The sequence below is a fragment of the Pagrus pagrus genome (genome assembly GCF_965226575.1).
Source record: "Pagrus pagrus genome assembly, chromosome: 20".
NCBI lineage: Eukaryota > Metazoa > Chordata > Actinopteri > Spariformes > Sparidae > Pagrus > Pagrus pagrus.
This window is the reverse complement of record NC_140207.1, coordinates 18,929,109-18,954,885: the sequence shown is the minus strand read 5'-3', so window position 1 is coordinate 18,954,885 and position 25,777 is coordinate 18,929,109. Positions and strand designations below refer to the sequence as shown.

At 41.0% G+C, this 25,777-nt stretch overlaps 2 protein-coding genes across 2 annotated transcripts in view; one reads left to right on the top strand and one right to left on the bottom strand.

The window, feature by feature from the left end:
- Positions 1-66: 66 nt before the first annotated feature.
- pigm (phosphatidylinositol glycan anchor biosynthesis, class M) lies at positions 67-3,708 on the top strand. Its single transcript, XM_084340396.1, has 8 exons — positions 67-454; positions 922-1,095; positions 1,248-1,368; positions 1,468-1,717; positions 2,267-2,370; positions 2,567-2,721; positions 3,139-3,240; positions 3,466-3,708. The coding sequence occupies exons 1-8, from the start codon at positions 284-286 to the stop codon at positions 3,631-3,633; spliced, it is 1,245 nt and encodes a 414-aa protein (XP_084196522.1). The 5' UTR covers positions 67-283; the 3' UTR covers positions 3,634-3,708.
- Positions 3,709-12,287: 8,579 nt separating this feature from the next.
- ahrra (aryl-hydrocarbon receptor repressor a) overlaps positions 12,288-25,777 on the bottom strand; it is a 66,920-nt gene continuing 53,430 nt past the window's right edge. The window contains exons 5-9 of the mRNA XM_084340564.1: positions 23,663-23,752; positions 19,851-19,995; positions 19,512-19,645; positions 17,923-18,131; positions 12,288-15,826 (exon numbers count right to left, since the gene is read on the bottom strand). Coding sequence (XP_084196690.1) covers positions 14,683-15,826; positions 17,923-18,131; positions 19,512-19,645; positions 19,851-19,995; positions 23,663-23,752 — 1,722 coding nt within the window. The 3' untranslated portion in view covers positions 12,288-14,682. The remainder of the gene's footprint in view (positions 15,827-17,922; positions 18,132-19,511; positions 19,646-19,850; positions 19,996-23,662; positions 23,753-25,777) is intronic.

Here is a 25,777-nt window from a genome sequence, read left to right as displayed (position 1 = left end):
AATGCATCTATGTTATGGTGCCCTGAGGTACAAGTCCAAAAAGAAGAAAATGTTGGGAAACGCACTTCCGCATTATTTCCTCGCTGTCATTTTTGAAGTGTGTTTATTCCAAAGATGAATCGCTTATTAACAAAAGACGACGGTAACATTACTAGAAATCTCTAAACCTTTAAGGCAAACTGAAACAGACAATGTGGCTAACCTATTCTAGTTTGAAGGCGACAAACCAGCTAACTTAGCTCCCAGTGCTGCCTGCTGCTAATCTGGTTCTCCCTGCTTGGTGATGGAGAGGCTAATAAGCAAGCTCACAGAAAAGCATGTCCTCTTCACGGCTTCCTTCGCTATACGACTGGCCTTGGTCGCTTATGGAGACTACCAGGACAGGACTATGGTGGTGAAGTACACTGACATTGACTACCATGTGTTCACGGATGCTGCGAGGTTCATTACTGAGGTAACAGCAGGTCTTATTATAACTTCCCCAACTGTTACTTCGCCACATTATGCTAACGCTTCACTATGCTACTGTTACAGTTGACGTTACTGCACTAAGTTACCTTTAAAACATTGAAACAAAGCTCAGCTTGTATAAAATTATTTTTCACCCCACTGCATATATTCTACTATAGGTACTAGTTGCCTCTAACATTAAGCTTTTACATACAAAACAAATGTTCAGTTTATATAATATGATATATTGTTACAGGTTAACATACAAACATTATATGACGCAGTTAAAATGAGCTCGACCTTTATCAGCTACAACATTAAAGTACTGCTTATTGCATGCTAATGACTAATAATGATCCCATGATATGATGATATAACACTGACTGGTGCCATGCTGCATAATGAGTACTTTAAGTTTTGATATTATTACAGTTTTCTGTACTGTAATACATCATTTCCACCTTTCCACAGGGGCAGTCCCCTTACAACAGATCAACCTACCGCTACACCCCTCTCCTTGCCTGGATGCTCACCCCTAACATCTATGTCGGCATGGTATTTGGAAAGATGCTCTTCATTGTGTGTGACGTGCTCTCAGGACTGCTCATCTACAGAATCCTCCGTCTGAGAGGTCTGCGCTCGGAGGTATGTTTTCCTTTATGAGGATAGTTGATTAATAATTGCTGACTATAGCTACAAATATCCTTACTAACTTAGTCCTGTAAAACAACAATGTTTAGAGGCTTATGGGAATGCGCAGTGCAGATAAAGTTGTGTTTTGGGGGATTTATGTTCAGACTGCACGTCGTGTTTCTTCTCTGTGGCTCCTCAACCCACTGCCCATGGGAGTATCCAGCCGAGGGAATGCCGAGTCAATTCTGGCTGCCCTGGTGCTGGGGACATTACTTTGTATGGAAGGTACATCTAAGCTCTGTAGAATGATGTATACATGGCTAATTTGTGAAGTAAAGTAGGTATTCAGCTTCTCTGCTTTTTACCTTTTTCTTCAAACTCCAGCTCGTCATCTGATGTGGGCAGCCATACTCTATGGTCTGTCCGTCCACATGAAGATCTACCCCATTACATATGCTCTGCCCATCGCCCTAACCCTGCGTACACAAGAGACCAGATCTGATGGGGACGGAAAGAGGTGGAAGTGGAGGAGCTTTATTGGATTTATAGGAAGCTTCCTCAACCGAAAGCTGTTCCTCTTTGCAAGTGTGGCCGGAGGAGTCTTCTGTGTGCTCACAGCGCTCTTCTATTACATGTGAGATAAAGAAAGAATTACATACAGAAAAAAAGGTTTTCATTGCCTGTTATTGCTTCTGGTGCCCCTGCTTGATAAGTATTGAATATTGCAGTTAGTGCCCAGCTATATTTAAGCTTTGAGTAAGATTTTGCAAAAATGCGGACATGTCCCGTCTTTGTGGAGATAACTTAAAAATATAAGAATTATCCATCTGTTTACACTAGATGTGGATAGTCATTGTTGATATTTATAGCTAATAATTAACTAATTTATTAATAAAAAACAGATGCCAAATGTTACTTAGAAGATGATCGGCCATTTGGCAGCAGTGAAATCTGGCTCTTCAAATGAAATTAACAACTTAGCTTCTCTGACTATTTGAGATATATTAAAACTATGCCCTTGTAAAGTGATTAAAAAAACATGGAGCCAGGTGTTTGAGATGTCTGATTTATTTTATGTATTTTTTAGAAAGCCCCTCTACATTGTCTTTTATCCAAAGAAAAACTTTTGAATAATTTTGAATGGAAATGCTCAAATCATGTGACTCCTCTCCTGTGTCGTCAGGTATGGTTGGGAGTTCCTCCATGAGACCTACTTGTACCATCTGACCAGAAGGGACATCAGACACAATTTCTCTCCATATTTTTACATGCTCTACCTCACTGCAGGTACTCACCCATTCAGCCATTCGTAACCTCTTAGTGTGACACGTTGCTGTAGACCGACATACATTGCATTTTGTCAGCACCTATAATTTGCTTGTTTATTTCGTCGGTTATAATGTGGTAATGGGGAATGTAAATTTAAAGAATATGGTGTGGGTGTCTAAGGATGGTCACATTCTTTTGTCCTTTGTTGGTGCAGACAGCAGGTGGAGCCAGTGGCTTGGCCTGGCAGCATTCCTGCCACAGCTCATCCTGCTGTTGGTGGCATCATGGGCCTTTCACTCTGACCTGGCTTTCTGCTGTTTCCTGCACACCGCCATCTTTGTCTCTTTCAACAAAGTCTGCACTTCACAGGTACATAAAGCACCAACAACAGCAGAGATCAGATGATGCATTGCCTTGCATTTAGGATTGAGATGAGGATTGAGATGACCTGTAAAAAGAAAAGGGATGGTTGTTTTCATCCAATTAAGAAGAGACTTCTTAGTAAACTGAAAAAAATGATTTTTTCGAAATGTTTACAGTTTCACTTCATTCCACAGGGTTGTGTGTTACTTCTTAGTGTTATCTGTGAAAAAGGGAGACTTTCATTTAAGTATTCCACCCGAAGTTTGACAGCTAGTTTGGGTATTGAATTGGATCCCATCCATTTATTTCGTCCTCCAGCCACAATCACTGTGAACTTTAATGCATGTGTACACTACTATACTCTAGCCTTAGCTCACACTCCTCACACAGCTTTTAACTATGTTGCTTGTTATCCTTTGGTAGTACTTCCTGTGGTACCTGTGTCTACTCCCTCTGGTCCTTCCTCACCTGAGTCTGTCAATAAAACAGGGAGTGGGACTGCTGCTCCTCTGGTTTGCTGGACAGGTAATTCAATTTATCACATTATGCTGCAATTAAATCTAACTTCTTAGTATCTCAAGTGGTAGATGCATTGATGCCTACCAGACAGTATTGCATGCTGTTTGGCATCTGTCAGTGGTACCTGTATGATTCTTCTTTTCACAACATAAAAACAATAGATTAACTGAAGTTGTTCTGCAACGTTTTAAATGTAGCACTGAAACAATTATATTTTCTCTCCACTGTTAGGGTATTTGGTTGGGTCCAGCCTACTTCCTGGAGTTTGAAGGCTACAACACCTTCCTGTTGATCTGGCTTGCCGGTTTGCTCTTCTTGATCATCAATTCCTCCATCTTGATTCAGATCGTAGCCCATTACAAACCAACACAAACTCCACAGAGACTGAAGGTTGAATGACATTCAGTAGTTTTAACTAAAACAGATGATAAACTGGGGATGCAAGTTTAATAATAAAGTATTTATTTTGGTAAATTTCAAGTCTCCCTCGTACTTATTCACATTATCATGCTGCCCATTCACTCTTTGCACAAAGCAGATTCATACAGGGCTATTTCTTGAGTGACAAAACCACAATTGAATCTCCAGTCACTCTGAGTTAAACCCATTGGTTAAACACTAATCCTCAATGACTCACATAGGGCAGAAAACTGCTGCTGCGCTGTTTTCTCTGGGTTGAAACTTTGAAGTCTGTTCCACCTGTGACCACACCACACAGATGTTTTTCAATTTTTCCATATGCTGTCAAGAGCAAAATACCTGCTGTAGATCAGAGATCTCACAGTCCACCCACACCCACAACTATGATGTTAAACAGCTCTGGACCAAAATATTTACACAGAGCTTTTGGTTGGCATTGTCACATCTTGAGGATGGGAAAATCTTTCTCATTCCAGAGGGAAAAATGTTCAGATTGTGTGTAGGCGGTATTCAACCTTCTCATGTTATTCTCACTTCCAAAACTTGTTGCAGGGATTTTGATGCATGATTCAGATTTGACTTTCGAAAGATCAGGGAAATGATCTAATCTAAATCATGTCATGTCTGTGACCTGACTAGGATGAATAGGACCCGGCCTGCACATTAGTCTAATGAGTTGGGAATGTTTTCTTAGTTTGGCGCAAAATACTGTAAAGTATTAGGCTCATTGCTCTGCACATTATGTTGATGAATCACTGTGAAGAAATGCCAGCTGAATTTAGACCTCACCGATGCACAGAGATGCTCTTTGGTGTGATTCGAGGTACTAACATTCATGGCAAAATGTTGCTATATTGAAATGTTGAATGTTGGTTGGTAATTTGATCATAAAGGAACCCAGTAATGTCAAATATTTGTACATAGGAACATCTGATAGTTTAAATAGCTTGGCGATTTGACTTTCTGTCGACCACAGGTTGTCAAAACCTTAAACTCCTAGACATATTCAAGGCACATTCAAGGGATTCTAGTGATGAGTAAGAGGAATGAAAATGTTGGTAATTAGATAAAGGAATGCTTGTGGGTTTGGCTGAAGTTTTAAATAAACATCTCTGTTCTTACACTTTGTAACTCAGCACTCGGGTCCAATAATGATTACTTGAGCTAGATTGTGCTTACAGATCTGGATATTATCTACTGTCCAGATCAAGTAAACTAGGATAGAGAATCATGCTGTTCTGTTGCAGCTGCTTCCATTTTTCTATGTAAATTTTGGCCATGGCTACATGCCATCCGATGTGATTTAAAAAGTCCTTCACAGCTGCAGTGTGCAATTGTTACCAGTAGGTAGAAGCATACGCCAGCAAAAGAGACAGCTTGAGCATCTATCCTTGTGTAACCCTCACAGATTAATCAGTCAACTGGAGCATGAACTCAACCCAATAAAATCAGTGCTGGCAGTGGCTCCCTAATCTCACTCTACTCTCCTTCTAATCTCACATGGAAATTATTAGAGCATCCGCTTGTTGGTTCTGACCATGTTTGCTGGCCCTGGGACTGCGTTATAATAATATCCTATATGTATGTCTGGATGCATGAAGACTTGAGGTACACAGTAGTTAAGTTTCAATTAGTGGCTTTCTGGAGAAATTCTTGTAAACCACTTTGTGTATCAGTGGGAGTGAAAGCGCTTGCTTGCCTGTGTGTTGCGTATGTGCGTGCATGTGTGTATGACTCATGGTCAGCTGCGGCCTGCATATCTAGTTTATGAATCACCAGGTTGCACTCAGTAACCTTTCAACTGGCTAGTCGCCCCTGGGCACATGCATAAAACATTTCATTTTAACACTGCATCTCACTGCATAGCATCACTTTAATCAGTTCATTTTTATATCCCACTGTCTGAAAAATATCTGTGAATGAGTTCTTATTCGACTGCTTTCTTTCACCTCATTTTTTTTTTGTGCAGTCATAACCAACAAGGGATAAGCCTACTTGTACAGGAGGTGGCTCTGTAGTTGCCAGGAGGTACTTTAAAGTCAATTTATTTGACAAAATAAGAATTACAACTCTTATTATACTTAATGTCCACATTTTAATCAATCAAAAGAATATTCAATATCCATATGGGCTGGTTGAAGTCAGCTGCTAAACATGAACATGTAGGACTAGCATTTGTGAGTGATTCGGAAGTAGTTAGAAAGCTAGAAAAGAAGACCAAATACAGTGGTTAGCTAAAAGTATTGGATGAATAGTCTGAATAGTTAGGTAGGCTAAATGTATTAGAGGCAACTAAGACCATAGAGTCAGCTTAAAGTAATGAGTATACAGTTCAAATAGTTAAGTTATTGTACTGTATAGTGGATAAATAGTTTAAATATCCTTATGGCACTATTGAAGTCTGCTGTAAAAGGTGAACAGCAATTGAGAGTGATTGGAAAGTAGTCTAGTTAACAAGCTAGCAAAGAAGACTAAACAATTAAAGTAATGAGTGGTTTAAGTAGTTAATCCACTGTATAGTGGATGAATGTTTTTTTTAAATTAAAAGTTTAATTAAAAGTAATGGATGATTATTTGAAATAGATAATAGGAATTGATGAACAGTTGAAATAACTTAGCCTTAGTAGGAAATAGTTAGTAAAAAAGTAGCCTAATGGATAAACAGTTTAGCCGAGCCATTCATAAAGTTAGAAATACCTTTTAGAATAAATAGCTTAAGGTAAAAAATGTTGTAACAATCCACCTGTATACAATGAATAGTGTTATTTGAAATGAATATGGAGCACGAAGAGTGGCTTGAGTTTGTCTGACATGACTTTAGGGATACATCAGACCAAAAAGGTTGGAAACTACTGTTTTAGCGGCTACACACACACACACACACACACACACACACACACACACACACACACACACACACACACACACACACACACACACACAGCTAAAGACATTAAGCAATAAGGCAAGGTGCTGTTTATTGTTCATTGCTAATTGTAGTCAGGAAGGAAGAAGTGGCAAGGTTGTAAGGGTTACGGGCAGGGGGATTGCGTGACTGTCTTCCATATGCTTAGTAGGGTGTGTGTATATGTGCATAATAATGTGCATGCATATGTGTTTGTGCATGCGTGTCTGGGACATACCCTCAAGGATTCTCCTCATTGTCACCGGGGGATATGGGGAGAGGAGATGCGGACACTGTTGTGTCTATGCATTGGTGCATCTGCCTGTGTGAGTGTGTATTAGTGTGTGTGAGAAAGACAGAGAGTGGGTGTGACCAATTAGGGCAAATGGTGTGCGGAGCAGCAAAGAGTGGGGTATGAACGGTCACGCAACCTTGCATGGTATAGGATTATAGGTCTTGGTTTGCACACACACACGCACACACACATACTCTCTCCCCCTCACAGATACAGCTGTCAACAAGCATCAAACACTTTGCTTACAACACAGTTGCCCTAAGCGGTCGCTCCTCTTTCTTGATTGGATGTGCTCTTTTCATTGTTTTCACTCCTTTCCCAAGCTAACTTCTCTTTTCCCACCTCAAGGTTTCATCTCTCCACCTCTCTCTCTCTGTCTCCGTCTCTTTCTTTGTCATCCTCACCCTTACCCCTCCCCGACCAGAACAAGTGTCATACAGATGGCGTGATCGAAGGTTGCGTGCATGCTGACGAATATTAAACATTTAAAGTCAGCCTCATCCGCCCTCCCCCCCTTATTGTCACATCATCAGTCATGAAACTACAGTGAGACAAAAGCAAAGTACTCCTTTGGGGAAAAGTGAGAAAGAGAGAGATACTACACACTGTACTCATTCAAATGAGTTAGTTGTTACTCACTCAGGAAGTCTGTGTGCGTGTGTGTGTGTGTGTGTGTGTGTGTGTGTGTGTGTGTGTGTGTGTGTGTGTGTGTGTGTGTGTGTGTGTGTGTGTGTGTGTGTGTGTGTGTGTTTGTTAGAGAGACAATGCATATGTTATTCATCTCATAGAGCTTGATCCCAGTAAAGCCACACAAAAACGCGATGCTTCTCCTTTGTTCAGGCGCTATATTACAATAGACGGTCGACTCACAGTGGTGAGTACTGTATATTCCATGATACCGGTTAATAATCACTGTTCCTTTACAGAAAACCTAAAGAGTGTTTCCAGGGCCAAAGCTATTAAACTCCACAACACTGTCCATGGATTATTCATGGCTTATTCCTATATGAATCAAAATGAGTTATGAACGCCATTTAGCTTTTGCTGTTCCTCCCGCACTATATTTTCATACACCTTGCCAACTGCCAAGTAAAGAATCTCATTAATTCTTTTGGCAGTTACACCTAACCTGCCACAAGCAGCCTTGGAGCACCATATGCAAACTCTAAACTCTATAGAAACTCTCTGTTAAGATGAGATACGTGTTAAGTTACTGTTCAATTGAAAGGACAAAAAAAAAACTGAATGCCGTGTTTCATCTCAGGATGAGGAGGAAGTGCTTGGTTTAATCCAAGAGGAAGAGAGCAGTTCTTCTCTTCAACTGTCTGGGTCGACATGGGTGTGCAAAACTTCACCGCTGACACGCATAGGGCCATTTTTGAACTTGTTGCTTAGTAAATCAACAAAATCACCAGAGGAATCAACGAGGTTTACGGGAAGTGTACGTTAAAATGGAGAAATACTAGCTTTGAGGATGCCAATTATCTTTTGACAATTGATCTTCAAATTAACATATGGTCAGTTGGGCATGTTTATAGGACCAACATGGACTTCCATTATGATGTGAACGTGTGTTTTTTTTGATGCAGGATAATGTGAACCTTCAGGTGGTGTATAAGTTCCCATGGTTTTGGAGATCTGGTACATTAAGATTACCATTTTCAGGTACCTTTTCCTCAAATCATGTTGATGAAAATAAAATGACACAAAAAGCCTTAAAAGTGATACTGCTGAATACATATGAGACCATGAACCTGTACTATATATGAAAGTTGGACCTGGAATTTATATTTTTAATAACTTGGTGGATATTATTTATACAATATAGTTAAAGATGTGAAGCTCATAACAGGATTTCCTGAAAATTCATTAGTAGTCTGTTCGTAAACAAACATAAGATGTGGCTATCTGGTGCTTACCCTATTTACAAGCATGCTGGCACACACACGCTTGCACGCTCACGTACAGTACACACTCACAATCATCCCAATCAGTAAAATCCCCACACTAACTGATCCTCGTGTATCCTGTAATTCCCTATAAGCTATACTCTGACTGTGGTGAAACAAACACAAGCTTCTCGGAGGGATTAGAGACAAGGATGACGATCGCTGTGGCGACAGTTAGAGAGGCTTGTTTCTCTCAGTTCAGAGTAAACAAGTGAGGGACCCAGTGCAGGTAACACTAATAAAAAATCTGAGTCCTGATTCTGTTTGATTCATCATCAAAGTTTTTTATCGTCATAGGAACTACTGCTAGTACCAGGTTCTGATGACACTACAGAGAGGTCAGATGTCAGGCAGGCACGGTGGACAGGAGGTCATGTGGCTCGGGCACCACCTGGCGATGCCTTGTCCTGCTCAGTCGTCTCCTGGATCCACACACTTTATATATAATTTGTATCAGATTTTCTGGCAATGCAACCTGTAAACTGTGATTGCTGTTCTTTCTGTACATGCGACATCTATTGCATGACTGTCCGTCCTGGAAGAGGGATCCCTCCTCTGTGGTTCTTCCTGAGGTTTCTTCCATCGTCTTTTTTTTTTTTCCCCCTGTTAAAAGGGTCTTTTTTGTTTCCCATCAAGATGGCAAGTTTTTCCTCACTCGAATCGAGGGTCTAAGGACAGAGGATGTCGCTCACTGTACAGACTGTAAAGCCCATCGAGGCAATGTGATTGTGATTTTGGGCTATATAAATAAAATTTGATTTGATTTGATTTGAACAGCACCAGTGCACACACACTGAGAATGGACTTTACAGTGTAGTGAGACACGTCTTGTGTCCAGCAGATAAACTTGTGAAACTTGCATTTTCATGTATTCTGCAACTGGTCTCACATGGCCAAGTGCTCACACAATTAAATTACCTAATAGCATGAATTGTGATAAGTCAAAGAACAATTATTGAATGTGTGTGACTGTCAGGGAGTTTTTCGGTGTTGCACGTGCAATTTGTAGTTTTTTCTCGTTTACAGATAGGCAATACTGACAGTTTGGTTGGTGGACGGCCTGACCTTCCAGCCCCAAAGTATTTGAAGACCTAGAAAACCCAAAGCATCAATATGAGACTAAACAGTCAGCTGTCTTTCTCCAGAATCCCTATTTGCATCATTAAGCAAAAAGTATGTCACAGTCTCACGATGACATAATCTGTGGTTTTGAATAGGGCTACTATGCCAAATAGTGCTGATCAACAGAGCGCTATTCCTGCAGAACCTACTCCTGTGGTGATAATTCAGTTATTTTTCTTCATTTGCACAGTTTTCATGTTCCAGTGTTGTAATTGTTAGCCGCCAACTGATTGGCACACTGCGTTTGCTCTTTTCCTAAAGTTATATTTTGTGTCCTATTATCTGCAACCAAATTAAAAGTTTCTCTTGATATATGCAAGCTACATGGCCTGCTGATGGCCAGCTGGATTGGAAATGGTAAACATTTTTTCTTCATGCTGAAGACACATGAACTGATCTATTCACAATTAAGAGCTTTGTATAGCCCATGAAACGCCAAGGCCATTGGTAAATGAATAATTTTTATTACTGTGTGGACAATGACCTCTATGCATCCTGAGTGTGGCCTCAGAGTCACTATGATCTACATTTAGGGTGGGTGACCATTTACTGATCAAAGACCTGATTGGCTCTGTCACAATGCAGCCTTTATATGATTATTTTTTGGATAAGGGTTAGAAAAGGGAGGGCCTTTGGATCAAGGAGACAGCGAATCTTCAAAGACTACTTTAAACCTGATGTGCCAAATGAGTAATTAACTACCCAGTTAGATGGAGGTCCAGCCCTACTGGGAATCCAGAGGACCTGGATATAACCACAGCTTTTAGGCTACATCTCTTTCTCTTCTTGTCCCCTGCCTCCGTCCTTGCCCTCTACCACTCTGTGGATGCCAACATTCCCCTGGCTCCAGCCCCTGTCCCAGACAGTGGTGAGAGACGGGTGTTAAGTTTCCCAGATCGTGTGAAGGAGCTGTCATGCCAACTTTACAGCACATTAATCATACAGGCAATGTGGCTAGAGATACTCTGTATCCTGTTCTGCTGAGTATTTATTATTAATAGAGACACAAATCTGAAGGATGAGACCACATTTGGTATATGTGAAAAATTCAGAAGCTACTAAAGAGACAAAGACGGAAACGGAACAATTGAATTTGGTCACTTTTCATTCAGGAAATCGTTCATCAGAGCAGGAGGCCATTAGTTTGACCATGTGGTACATTATTTCACATTATTTGAGTTGGTTGTAAAAATGTTGGTTTTTTTTGACACCATGACAAAGTCCTCACACTACATGTTGCTGTTTGCTTTCACTCACTGATTGAAAAATTTGAATGATTAATAAAGATGCTTGTCATTTACAGCTGTGTAATATTCATATTCATATTCATATAAAAAGCAATAAATAATATTTTATAATGTATATGGTATTCTATATTCTTAATATAATGTTATACATTGTCTGTAATCTGGTGACTGTGGATATTTTTTGTGTGATCATCCTGAATGCGTCACGTTTTATATTAAGGTCCTTGTAATAAAGCATTACTGGTGTTATGGTAATGAGGCCCTGATGAGTCCTTATAAGATGTTTATAAACATTATTTTGTGTTAATATGACTATGTAAGTGTTAAAAATAGCATCATAAACATGCTTATTGTTACATTATAAAACATTTATAGATACAAGAAACTGGTTGACAGTTTATAGATGCTTAAGAACATTAATTAAAGCCGTAAAACTGTTAATGGGTGCATAATAAAGGATTCATTAAACTTCATAAGGCGTTGCTCTCATTTTAGGTCTATAAGCTGCAAAAAACTATTGTTTATTGCATAGTTAACTGCTAATAAATGCATAATAAAGTTTGTATTAAGTGTAATAAAGCAACAAAGATGCATAGTAAAGCTTAACAACGACATAATAGGTAAGTTAAACTTAAACTTAATAAATTGTTTGCAATGCTATTATAAACAATTGTAAGAAACTGAAAAGGCTTTGTTAATGTTCATATGCAGTCTCTAAAAGATCATTGTCAAACAGTCTAAACTAACAAAAGTTTCTTATAATACATAAATATCTTGTTATCTAACAATAAACATGTTTATGATACTATTATTAACACTTGTATAGTCTAATTAACACATACTCATCTAATGAGGACTTATACGGCCCTTATTACGTATTAACTTTAATGCTATTAATGCTTATGACAAGGATCTTGATACAGTATAAGAGAGCCATCACATATGACACGTTGTTATGCTACTGCCAAACAGGCCGACAGAATTGTGTTGACTTGTTAAATATCAGCTTAACAGCAAAAGAAAAACACCTCACTCAGATTTTCCATACAAAGAAAAGTCTTTTAATAGATAAGTCCCATTTGCAAAAACACGTAGAAACATTGGAAGACACTGCATATGTACACTGTGTTCGCTACCTTGCAGCTACCTCCTCCATGAGACAAGTATGACAGTCTTTTTAACAATTATCAAAAAGATAGCAAGAAAAAAAAGCCATATTTATTTACTTTAGTGAAACAGAAAAGCCTTCAAAACTGTAGTTTTTTTTTAAATTATGCACTTTTGCATCTTACAATAAATATGAATCATCAAACATTTATTGAAATGAACACACACAAAGAGAAAAAGGACAAATTCAAAAACAGTGACACCATGTACAGTTGTGCGCGTCGACTCAAAAAACTTGTCTGGCTAGGCTGAACTTCAACTGAACTACTCCCAGTAGTGCAATTCAGAAACTACTACAGTAGCTTCACAGAACTGAGACTCTGACATTGAATCAATTTGGTGCTTTTAATTCATTTGTGCAAAAATACTGATTGTGAAGACGATGTCTGATGTTTTCGGACTGAGAAGACAACATGAAAAGTGTATATTCATTTCAAAGGAAATGTGTTGTATCTGCAGTGAGATAGGCTGGTTGAAATGCTGATCTTGTCATAAACACTAATCCACACAATACAACATTAGTCTTGACATAAATTAATATTATTTGTACATTTAACAGGAGTTTCATGACTTAAAATACAGGATTTTTGTGCGCATTGAAACCTTGTAACAGTTTTCCTTCAGTTCAAAACAAACACTTCTACCTTGTCCAAACAAAGCTTCAGCTGATAATTAACACACCATTTAACCAGTGCAGACCATCTGTCATGGGTCCAAGTCCATCTTAGGGCCTTTAATTTAAAGGGCAAATCTAGTGTGATTTGAATCGAGTTGTCACTTTTTACTTTTGAATCTGTTTTCACTCTGAATTTCACTTTTCCTTGTTAGGATTCAGTACCTTACTCAAGGACGCTTCAGCAGGACACATGGTCGAACTACAGGTTTCCCTACTTGCCATGTATTGCCCTCATGTGTGTAAGCAGGCTGTTTCTAACACAATAAATCAATGTACTGAATATTCTTAAAGCTTTGGCCATTCCAATAGTTTTACATTTTTGATCCATTTACTATGAATTGCATACAGTTTCATTATTATAAAGTTGTTGTTGTTGTTTTTTTAAATGGCCTTAATGCTGTCTCAAAGGATGCTCTAACAAATGTATTGCAGTGGTTGCTACACTGCCGGAAAATCATATTCAGAACACAAACACTGACTAAGCAGGGATGTTGTTGAATGCAAGTGTCTTTGATGAGTGTTTACAAAATATACCCTGGTTGCAACATTATGTAACTTCGATCAAAGTATTTTTTTTCTTCAAGTGATCAAGTTTAAAGTCTCTGGAAGTTGATTTAAAGATCCAGTGTGTAGGATTTACTTGTATCTAGTGGTGCAGTTGCAGATAGCAACCAAGTGAATACTCCTAACCCTCACACTGTAGGAGAACCTACGATGGCTGCTAATAACTCTCTCCAATGCCATTGATTGTCCATTCTTGGCTACTGTAGAAACATGGCAGACCCGCTCCCTCAGTAGATAAAAGGCTTATTTTAAGGTAACAACACCAATTCTTATTTTCAGGTGCTTACACACTGATGAAAATATAATTATTGTGAATATTATATTGTATTTCTGCCAATAGTTCACCCTAAATCCTACACACTGTCCCTTTAATACAATTATACAATGCATAGAAACCATTTGTTTCCATCTGTACATCACTGCAGGCAGTAATGAATAAGGTAGGCCATTTATAGTTAAAGCAATAAAACATGCAAAATCACCATCAAGGCAGATTATCCTTTAAGTTGTTATCACTGACTCCAAAGTGTGCTCTCATAATCAGCCATCTCCCTTGATAAACCCAGCCGTGAGGTGTAGGTCATCTCCTGTGTACAAAGTTTTTTTTAAAAAGTATCTTTTTACAGCAAAATCTTTGTTTCTCCCACAAAAGCCAGGTGTACATGACACAATAAAACAAAATTAAACTGTGTTTCTAGACAAAATTTGTCTCATTGTCACTAAATCCAAAAGTGCTTGGAACCAGCTACAAAATGTATTCCTTAAAAACTAAATCATCTATCCATAAACTGGATTAAAAGTATTACTTTTGATTGTCACAACACTAACACTAGAACCTGAGCCTCGTCGGTGACCTCTTCATCAAGCAGAAGAAGTGGTTTAAATGTCGACATCCTGGGAATCCTCATAATCAAAGACTGTCCTTTTGTAATGCTGGTGCATGTGGTGCAAAATACAACATACTACTTTAATGCACACTTATTGTTTGTATGTGTGTGTGTGTGTGTGTCTATGTGTGTGTGTGTGTGTCTCTGTGTGTGTGTAGGGCAGACGGGGGAAGGGGGGCAAGTAATTATCTGCTGATGTGTTTGCTCCAGTTGCTTCTACTGCATGTAAATGTAGGGACTGGACTTGTGGTGCCCTGTGCTCATCACACAGGGCATAACGTTCCTTGGACCAACCATCATGGACTGGCTCATGTCACGAGCGTTCTCGGACCACGGTGGGGAGTCCATTGGCTCCCGCTTGATCGAATGGATCAGGCCGTGGCCTTTGAACTCGTAAGCGCCATGCTTGTTGTAGTCCGGGTGCATGTAGGCCTTGTGAGGGTCTTGTGGGTAGACGTGTGAGTCCATGAGGTTGACAGATTGGTTGCTGCATAGAGAGTCTGTGTGGGAGAGTCTGTGAGGACTAAACTGGTTGTTGTCGTTGTTATTTCCCAAGTCTTTGTCACATTTTAACAGACGTCCGGTTGTGTTGCCGCTGTTGTTGACTGCATAGTTCTGGTAGTTGCCGTTGTTGTATGGTGGGCTGATTCCTGCTTTCCCGCGCTGACAGGGCGAGTACTGCGGATCGTAGTAATCTGCCTCTGCTTTGAGATGGAGGCCTGAGGTTTGGTCGTATAACCCGTTAGCATAGCGACGATCCATGGACTCTGGGTCGCGGCAAACCCAGGGTCGCCCATAGGCATCACAGCCGTTCTCAGAGTCCGAATCATGCTCTACCTTGATGGGTGGCATCTCGGGCATCAGATGGCCATCGTAGCATTCTCCGTAGCCATTCTCGTTCTTCACCAGGTCCACGCAGTAGGCGTCTGGATCTGTGGGAATCTGAGAATTCCCATAGAGCTTAGACACAAACACCTCGCCACCTCGGCCGCTGTGGCAGCTGGGAGAAAGGCGGTATGGCTTCCCATACTGGCCAGCCTTGTTCAGGCGGTTAGAGGGGATGTAGCCAACACCCTGGCCCGCTCTGAGAGGACCTGAGTTTGGCCGCAGAGGCCAGCCGCCCAGGCCTGGGCTGACACCTTTATGAGGAGCCATGGAGGACTTGCAGTAGTTGAGGGGCTCCTCCTGGTTGTAGTAACCATCAGGGCGGTACTTGAGGTTGTCTTTGGAGAGCGGGGTCCAGGGAGTGTGGTGACCTCGCTGGGAAGCACTAGGAGAGGGACACGAGAGGAGGAGAGGGTCTGCAATATCACCCATTCCTCCACTGAAGGAGTGCCTCCGGAGGTGTTCCCCTCGCTTTCTGTGAGGGACAAGGATGGAATGAGAAGTGGGGTGGGGTGGAGAGGACAGGGATCAAAACAAGAATGAGATCATTAGTCACGAAACAAGAAGATAAATCAATCAACACAAACAAGTTTCAAGAGGAGATGGCCTCTTAAAATATCAATGGTCCACTCATGTCCACAAACAGAATGTTTTTTCTACTGATTGATGAATGACTCAAAGCCCAAATATCTTGGTTTGGTTCACTTAAGTTCGGGAGAGAATCATTCCAAAAGTGACTCATCTTTTCCAGGATTCATCCCATCTGAAAATTGAGAACAGAGTCAACATCCAGGACCCAAAGATCAATGACGGCCAGCTCTCCATGTTTATAGGCAGTACAATGCTGTACGTCTTCATATTCTATTAAAACAGTGCAGTGTTTTTGAGTGCGTGACAATGTTTTTTTTTTTTTATTAGTTGTTCAATTGTTGTTTTTGAACTTGTTGCACTGTGAACATTTTTGATCAGACACCACAGCACATTTCTTATCATACAGTACATCAGTATGTTGATTATTATGTAAGTGGAAGCTTGAATAAGGCAACTAAACAACTAAGAACATTCTTTTCTGCAATTTGAATTAACTTTTTACTATGTTAAGCAAGCTTGGCTAATAACATTTATTAAAAAAATACATTTTTATTATTACATATTGCACATATATTCCTTATGTTGAAAAAGGGCCATTTCAAACAATTGTTGATAATGACACATTTTATTTCTAAACATGTTTTGTTCCTGGTTCTGATCAACTGGTTCATTAACCACTAATGATAAGATGAGAACAGCAGCTAAGGCTTTAGATTAGTGTTATTGGATTACAGTTGTATTAGAGTAGAGATCTTTAAGTAAGTATATCTGAAGTACTGTTTGTTCTATAGCGATATATATATCCTTAGTAAAAGTAAATCTGTTTTGATGTGAAGAACTTTTATGATCTAAAGTTGTATGCAGCACATGTGGAGAAACACATTTCCATAGTGGGTAATATCTATTAGTGGATCCTGACAGCACATGGGAGGTATTTTGTGTCTATTCAACAAAATCAAATATACAAATATACACATTCTCAAGCACTTTTTCCTTTAAATCAGGTGCCATGTATATATATGTGTATGTATATATGTGTGCATGACAGTTGAGTCAAACTGATGGCTCAACCCTCAACCTATAAACTTCATGGCCTCCTAAGCCAACCAGCCAACATGCTGTCCACTTATAACTAATTGGTATTTTTCTAAAGAAATCTAACCTTATCCGTGTTTCCCTGGCTGATGCTGAGCGGGACTGAACAGCAGAGGGGGTGGTAGGGCTCTGCTTCCTGACTACAGCTCAACTCTTGGCCTCTCAGCCTTCCAACATAGTTAATGATGCATGAAGCGCAGAGGGCCTTATCCAAGCTGAGACATGTATTTGCTCCTAATTGGCCACAGGTAAGGTGTCCAGCGCTCGTTTGGTTTGGTGTCAGAGCCTGCTGGGTGAGGAAAAGGGATTATGTATGTGTTGGTAACTGAGTCTCAGGCTAAACGCTTGTGTGTTCATAAAGCTGTTGCTAGGTAATAAGCTGGTATCTCTGGAAAATAAACTAAAAAATGGATATATGACATGTTAGGACTGATGCCCATTTAATCTTTTAGCACTCTCCACACTTTCTCTCACTTTTTTGAATGTTTCTTTTAACGCTTAGTCAACGCAGTCACTAAGTATGCTTTTACATGTAAACTGTATAAATTATGAGGGTGACAATGTGCATCAGAACTCTAAGCTTTAACAAAACTTAACTGATGTCACGGCTGTGGCCTTTCAAGGTTTAAATGTTTTGACCTTTACTTGTAGCTCTCCCATCAGACAAATCAATGTAATCTCTAGAGGCCATAACAAGGTGCCAAAACGCATCAGACCTCAAATTTGGATGACTCTGAGACATCAAGTTTGTGTTAAAAAGCTTGACCTTTAATTACAGTATAGCACCCCCATTAAAACTATCAGTGGATTTACACTAGCGCACACTGTGAAACTTTTAAGTAGCAGGGATGTCACACGTATGTATGAGGTTCCATGCCCTCTTACCCATGCTCCAGTGCAGAGATAATCCCTCCTGGTCCTCCCTTGTTCTTTCCCCGCATCAACATGTTCTTCATTTTCATCTCAGTGATGGAGGGCAGTAGGAGGGGTACACCTATGCAGAACAGAGCCAGCTGGGGAGGTACCGGAGCCCCGGAGGTCGACTTCTTTTTCTGACCGTTGAGGAACTTCAGCCGGCCCTGGAATTGCATAGTCTAGGAGAGAAGAAAAATTGACTGGTTTGAGTATATCCAATGGTCTCCATCTCCAATGCCCCTTAAAGATATCTTTTTGTGCATGTTTTTACAATATGTCAAAGACATCTATGTATTGTGTTGCAGAGATAACTAACAGGAGTTAGGATTGCTAACCAGCTAGCTTTGGCCCATCCTTTTTTGTGATACGACTCTGAGCTCCCAGTCTGGACCGCAAGCTGCACGGCTAACTGAGCTAACTAGCTAACTATAGCTACAGTTAGCAGCAATTAGCAGTTACTCTGGTCATGTGCTGCCCCCTAATTGTTTTGAGTATGAATTAAAGAGGTTGTTAATTCTTACATATTGCACCTTTAATGGAAAAAGCAGTACGACTCCTCGCCTTGCGCTGAAAAATTTAAATTATTTAAACTTCCAAAAACCGGGACAAAAATGCAACACGTGGCATCGCGCTGCATTTCTAGCCCTGCGTTTTGGTATGCTCAGCCAATAAGAGTCTACAGTTATGCTAGCAGGTTTTTGAGGCTGTACGTACACACAATGATGCTTTGAGCTAAGTGCTAAACTCACCATGCTAACATGCTCACAGTTACAATGCTAGCATACTGCTGTTTAGTAAGTAATGCACCTGTTAAGCAGGTAATTGGAGGTAACAGGTTCACCTTCTTAGTTTCGCCTGCTAACATGCAAACTTTGGCTACTTAGCGGTAAACAGAAATTACAGTTTGAATTTTATTAGTTCCAACATCGCCATCCATCAAGCCCTGCTGCTACTGCGGCTAGCGCATTTTATTTTCTAGCAGAATGAGTACATCGCATTACATTACAACTTATGTGTCTTCAATGCAATTATGTTGAGTGATGAGGAAAGCATCTTAGCAATATTTGCTCACTAGTTGGCTACAGATGCTTCCAGTATATGTCAGAAAATTGCCATCTAGAATTTCTGTTGTGCAGCCAGAGTCAGTGCAACCAGAGCAGACTTGGTGACAGTGAACTCTATTGACCCTGATGAAATGGTCCAAACCCATATTCTTGTTGCTCTGTCATCAGGGCAGCTTTTCCACTGCTCTTCTCCAAACCACCCTCGTCACAGCCATGAGGGATGAACCAGGCTCCTATTCCGCTGCTGTGTCCATGCACCCAATTACCTCATAACGCCTTGCAATACAGCTATAAATAATTGTACACATTAAAATTAAAAATTGCTGCACCAAAGGAGTCATAATATTTTTTATAGGCCTGGGTCTTCTCCCAGAAAGTGGGCAACATTCACCCCATGCTTACATTTCAGTGCAATATTCTGCACTTCTCTGTTTTACATAGATTTTATTGCCTTGAAAACTGAAGTTAATGTTCACTTTGGTTCAGACCACTCACCAAGAATCCAGAGGTGCTGTCCAGGAGGCATCGGACTCGGGCAATGAAACATCTGTTGAGAAAGCAGGAGAGCTCAGGAGGGATTCCCCCGGCCTCTGGAGAATGGAACAGGCTGCTCACAACAAAGTCTTCACCTGAGATGTAATAATGAAAGATGGAGGAGAATGACACACAATTAACTTCATGAACAAATACATTTTGATGTTGAGTTTTGACATCTTTAACTTTTTGCTGACAATAAATATAATGCATGAAAGACCACGCCCATAATGGGCACATGACCCCGCCCAAACTCAACTCCCCTCTCCTGAATTTCACCCATGGTCACCCTATACCCACCAGTCCCTGCAGGTAGCTGGCTGTCCTGGTGAGCCGATGTCCCCTGGTGCTGCGGAGGACACATGGCCCAGTGGAGCTGACGTCTGAACTCCTGACGGTCGTCTATGTGGATGTAGTCAAACACGTTCTGGTGCATCACGTCGGTCTGTGGGGAAAATTGAGTGGATTTTGTTGAGGAAATTTCTTAGATAAAATATTTTATCAAGACATGATCTTGGTCATGACAGTTGGCCAGAGCCATTTCCAGTTTTAGACAACCTTTGTCGTCATGTGATCTCCTGAAAGTCTTAAGAAACACAGCATCGTCTGCACTGTGACTTTGCTGCCATCACTGCAGCTTGTAGTTTAGCTGCAGTTTGGAGGGGAGATTCCTGCCATTGCTGCTCAGATACACTAAGTCTGCCTCAGGATTCCCAGGGAGCATGCCAACTTCCCCGATCAAACACACAAGGACCATACTGTAAACACAAAGTCACTGGAAGTCACAGAAACATACATTCACACTGCACATACACACAAGCAGGAGCATTTGCCCAGTACAGTAACAGTCTACGGGCAGCTGTAGGGCCAGTGAGGGCAGCTGTGTTTGTCAAACATCGCGTGACACCAGCTCCCGAACAGCAGTCCAGCCCAGCTTACCCTCCCCGTCCACACACACACACACACACACACACACACACACACAGACACACACACAAAGTAAGTCGGGTTCTAGCCCACTCTCGTCATGCCTCTCGCTCTTTTCCAGCAATAGCTTTGCTTTCTGTCATTCCATGACAGATTCCTCACTAAAATGTTCAACCTTCTCCTCTTCCCTCTCTCCCTCCTCCCTGCGCTCGCTCCATAATTTCCACACTGGTGGCACGCGAGGGTTTTTGATCGCCTGCCTCTGAAAACACAATCTGTTCCCACCGTCTTCGGCGGGCGCTTCGTACTGTGGTTTTGGTTCCCTACCGGCAGTCAGGCAGACAGACGGATCGAGTGACTATTGTTTATGTTTCTCGTAAAAAACACAGAGAGGAAAAGAAGAGGGAAAGAAATGGAGAATAAGTGATATTTTCGCTGACCTTCAAAGGCTAACTGCCCCAGTAACAAATGGGATCAAAGGCCAGTGGAGGTTTTCTGCTCTTCTCCAGGGCTTTCTTGTGGCACTACTTAGTGAAGCGTTCTCTTTTCTTTTTTTCTGTGGTATATTAAGGATAAGTGTCCTTCTGACTACAATTGTGGGCTCCAAATGATGTGACATGTTGTCAAGGCCTTAGAGGCAAACTATGGGACTTAAAAACAACCAATAGGTCCTTTGGTCCTTTGTAAGAGTTGAACATGTGGGAAAGGCTAAGATGATGTTTTGATCCATCTCTTAAATATAACATAATGATCTTTGAGTACTTAAAGAAAGATTTTATTTTTCTACACACTGCAGGGTTCAACTGTTTACGGTCAGAAACATATTAAACCTTGGGTTTCTCGTATAGAACGGCATGCATTCAAATGTATGTCGTTCTCAGTATTGACAACATATGCTAGCACAGAGAGCTACATGAATTGAATTTGAAGTTGATCTTGTATGTGGATAAACACTGATTTTCTGCCTTTGATGATCTTATCAAAAACTGCGTTGCATGCTGGGATGCTTTGACTCCTGAGCCAACACTGCCTAATAACCATTGCTAACAACCCCTAGTAACTTCCTCTTTAGCAAGTAAAGTGTGTACCTGTTTTTGTCGAACTCAAAATATTGATGTGGCATGATAGTGCTGTCGCTCTCCAGCCGATATTATATCAGAGGCAATGAACATGGTGAACGTTCCTGATCCTTAATATTCATAATTTTTGTAGGTTCACTTGTTCCTTGTTTAAATGCAAACGTAGAATCAGGTCTTTTGTGAATGTGAAGTGAATTTTCTCAGTGAGGAATCAATAAAGTCTTGTCTTCGCTTCTCTTAGCTGGCTCGAGGGATGGCAATGTCAGTTTGTTTGTTGGTAATCCACTTAAGTCAATGCCTGCCAACATTTAAGTTTCAAAATATTGGAGGTTTTCTGGCGTGAGACGGGGGGTATGGTATTTACATTTTACAGCTGGAACACCATCCTGCCCTGCCCTAACCTTAAGTTAGCCGGCCTGTCTGCCTGCATAGAGGGCAGCTGCAAACACGCCTTTTGAATCGGCTATTATACTGTCTATGGTTGTGGGTTGCAATGTTACGGTGACATGTGTAGATTGTCTTTCATAAGAGGATCTGGCAACTTTGGTGACTTGAAATATTAAAAACTTCTGGATCCCTGTATGATGATTATTCATCATAACGTTTGAGGGCCATGCAAAACATGGCAGTTTTAAAAAAGGAGGGTGCTGGTGGCCTCGAAATAGCCTACGATGCTGAATATGTCGACATTTTGCGAGAATACGAGTTCACTAATTTCTCATTTGAATGGAAATGTAAGACATCCCACATGGTGACTGACCCACACACATTAAATGCACCTTACAGTTGTAATGTCCTTTGTCTGTCTCTACTGGCTCCCATGCCACCCTGCACACACACTGTGGCACGATCCTTCAGACCGCTTTGGTTTTCATGTCGATTTCATGGCGCTGGGTTATTGCCCCCGTCCGCTTGTAAGCCAAGTGGGAGCGCTGTAGCAGAAGAATTTTTATCCCAAAGTGTCAGTGTGCATTGTGTGTGTGTGTGTGTGTGTGTGTGTGTGTAAGAAGACGTGAGGGCAAGGGAGGGATTTTAACAGTGAAAAGCACTTTATTCATGGTTTTGAAGGAGAGGGATGATTTCAGCATCGCAGGACAGGCGAGTCCGTGTTGATATCATCCATAATTAATGACTGACTGGGTATAGCCGCGGGAGAGGAAGGAAGCTAAACCATTGGTGACTTATCAGTGCCCACACAAACACACACCCCTACACACACGCGCACGCGCACACACACACAGGCAGACACCCTCAGTGTATCTCGGGGTGAAACGGAGGGCTTCACCTTCCTGTGGCCTCTTATAGCTGCAACTTAGTGGGTTCACTCTGCCCTCTAGATAGAGTTATCAGCGGCAGGGAGGCTGAATGAAAGAGAGACGTTTACTCTGGCTCATTAACCAGAAGATGGAAAGGAAAGTGAGTAGAAAGGGACGGATGGAGGAGAACCGAGAGGATCAGCCGAGGATGAAAAAGAGGATCTTGTTGAATAAAAAACCTTATACTGTACGGTGTGTAAGAGGCTACCAGGGTGGATTTATTAGCTTACCTTTGGAAAAAAAGTTATTTTATGATTGAATATATAACTTATTAAACTACAATAACTATTAAAAAGGATTAGTCGCTTTCTTGAGGAGAGTTAGATTAGAAGACTCGATTAGACTGGAAGAAACTAAATATTTCAGTATATCTAAATATTTCTTATATTTCCTAACATTATTAATTTGAGGCAAGTTGAACCGAGACGGGTCCGACAAAGACGAAAAACTTAATATTAATGAGACCAAGAAATTGATGAATATTAACATTGTTTTTGCGTACTACATTCCTGAAATACTTCGATGGATTCAGGTTACCTCAGCCTCGGGCAGGAGGCCACTGGACTACAGAAAATTTGTCGAAAACATGACAAGTTGTGCTGGAAGCTGAGTTAAGAGGGAAGAAACTACAACACACCTCCTTTTTCTATTGTTGAATGAAATATGACACTGCCTACTATCTTTCTGTTGAAATGCTCATCATACAGTATTACACCTTCATTATACAGCAGTACAACAGTTACAGTTGCAGTGTTGCACATATAAAATATAACTGAGCTGTTCAACTCACCTGATGAAATCCCAGATAGTCCACAATGGTGGAGGAGGCATAAAAGACCATCCCATCACTGCTCACCACCAAGGCAAAGCCTGTCAGAGACTACACACACACACGCACACGCAAAGAGAGAGAGGATTAGACGTTGACTCATGGCAGCTCATGCAGCAAATATACTCAAGTGCAAATACATTATTGACAAACACAAACAACTGCGTTTAATTGGTCTTGTCAAAGCCAACTTTAGATTACATGGATGCCAGCAGAAACACAGTGCAACAGAGTCAAATGGTTTCATTCGCGACCCAACTGCGGTTGCAGTCATAACTGTACAATAATTCAATAACTCTTTGAGCCAGAATTTGACGCCAGAATGTTCAATTTATATCATTCTTTCCATAATTCTCAGAACAGCAAATAACAGTGAAAATGGAACAAAAGATAGAATAATACAACACTGGAGAAGGAATGAAAGACAGATGGTTATGGAGCAGAGTGGGCCAAATAAAACTCACTGATTTGTAATGCAAAATGCTGCTTTTGAAAGACTTTTAAAAGCAAATTTTACTGGGGGAATTTAGACTCAAAGCAGTTAACTTGAGGATGACATGCGCAGCATTTTGCTCCCCTTTAAACCAATGTATTTCATATTACTGACTTTGATGATCAAGTCTGTTTGACTGGAAACGCGCTTTGATTTGTGATATCAAACACACTGATTAAAAGCAGAGAAACTCCTGACACAAACACAGTCTCTCTCCCACTTTTCCCTCACACCCGTGCACATGGTGGGGAATAATGTGTTTGGCCGGCGGGCTTACGAGTGTTGATTAAAAAGAAAATTTAAATAAATACATAACTGGCCTCAGTCGAATGGCAAGGGTTGGACAGATGGAGATGGAAGCGAGAGTGTGGGAGAAAAAAAGAAAACACAGGAAGGAGACGTGGAAGAGGGCGAGAGGTCTTCCAGTGTGTGCATGTGTTTGCATGTGCGCACAGCTGTGATAGCGTGACAACTGCGAGGCTACTTGACTTGCGTGACTGCTGCTGCCAGAGTCTGTCACCTCTATTTTACTGCGAGACTATGCAGGTCTTCCCTGGTGTGTGTGTGTGTGTGTGTGTGTGTGTGTGTGTGTGTGTGTGTGTGTGTGTGTGTGTGTGCCTGCGCTATATATCCCTGTGGCCTTTCAATTCACACTCATACTCACTTCTCCTCCATGTCTCCCTCGTTCTCTTTCTCCTAACAGTGATCTGATTGCCTTAGCGAGCGGTGTAACGCTCCGGTCACTGCACATGCTCCATCTCAACCATGTAATGCAACCTGATACCTGTCTGTGATTGCGAATAGAGCAATTTGTCCCTAAAACCCAGTGGTCTTTGAGTCATGCTGCGACAAAAAACATATCTGGATAATGACATGGCAATATGTGAGAAACATATATGATGGGGGAGGGGAGCAGGGATGGGAAGATGACTCAGGTCCTCGGCAGTGTGGATGCAGATGTTGTTTGACAAGGTCAGCCGAAACGTGTTCATGCCATCCAGGGGGAGGGTGACCCCCATGGACTCAAGACACACCAACAGACACACTGCTTTCTCCAGCAAGCACTCAGAAATAGAGAAACGCCACATACATGAATATATATCTGCTGTGCAAGGAATCATTTTTCCGGATTTTTAACTTGACTCAGCTCTTACTCAGCAAGATTTGGGCATCAAAGTTCTGCGTGTGCCTGTCACAATAAAAGGCACACAGCATCTTTTGGACTGCTCCAAAGCTTTTGAAATGAAGATATGGTAATGCGGGATCAACATAGCTTAGTATAGCTTACCCAATATACTTAATATATTGGTCACTTGGGGCTGTGCAAACATCTGGTTACAGCATGTCTGGGCCAAATCTAATATATTTATGAAAACATTTTGTCCAAATGTTACATGCCAAAATACGAAAAATGTCTAGACCAAGAATTTGATAATCTGGATTTTTTACTGTATCAAAACCATGTGTCTACAGAGAGATAAGGTGTTCAGGTGTAGCTTTTTGCTGTGTAATGAAGTCCACAGCTGTACTGTAATGACAGATTTCCTCTAATTCAGCGTAGTGTATGAAAAAAAAAGGAGCAG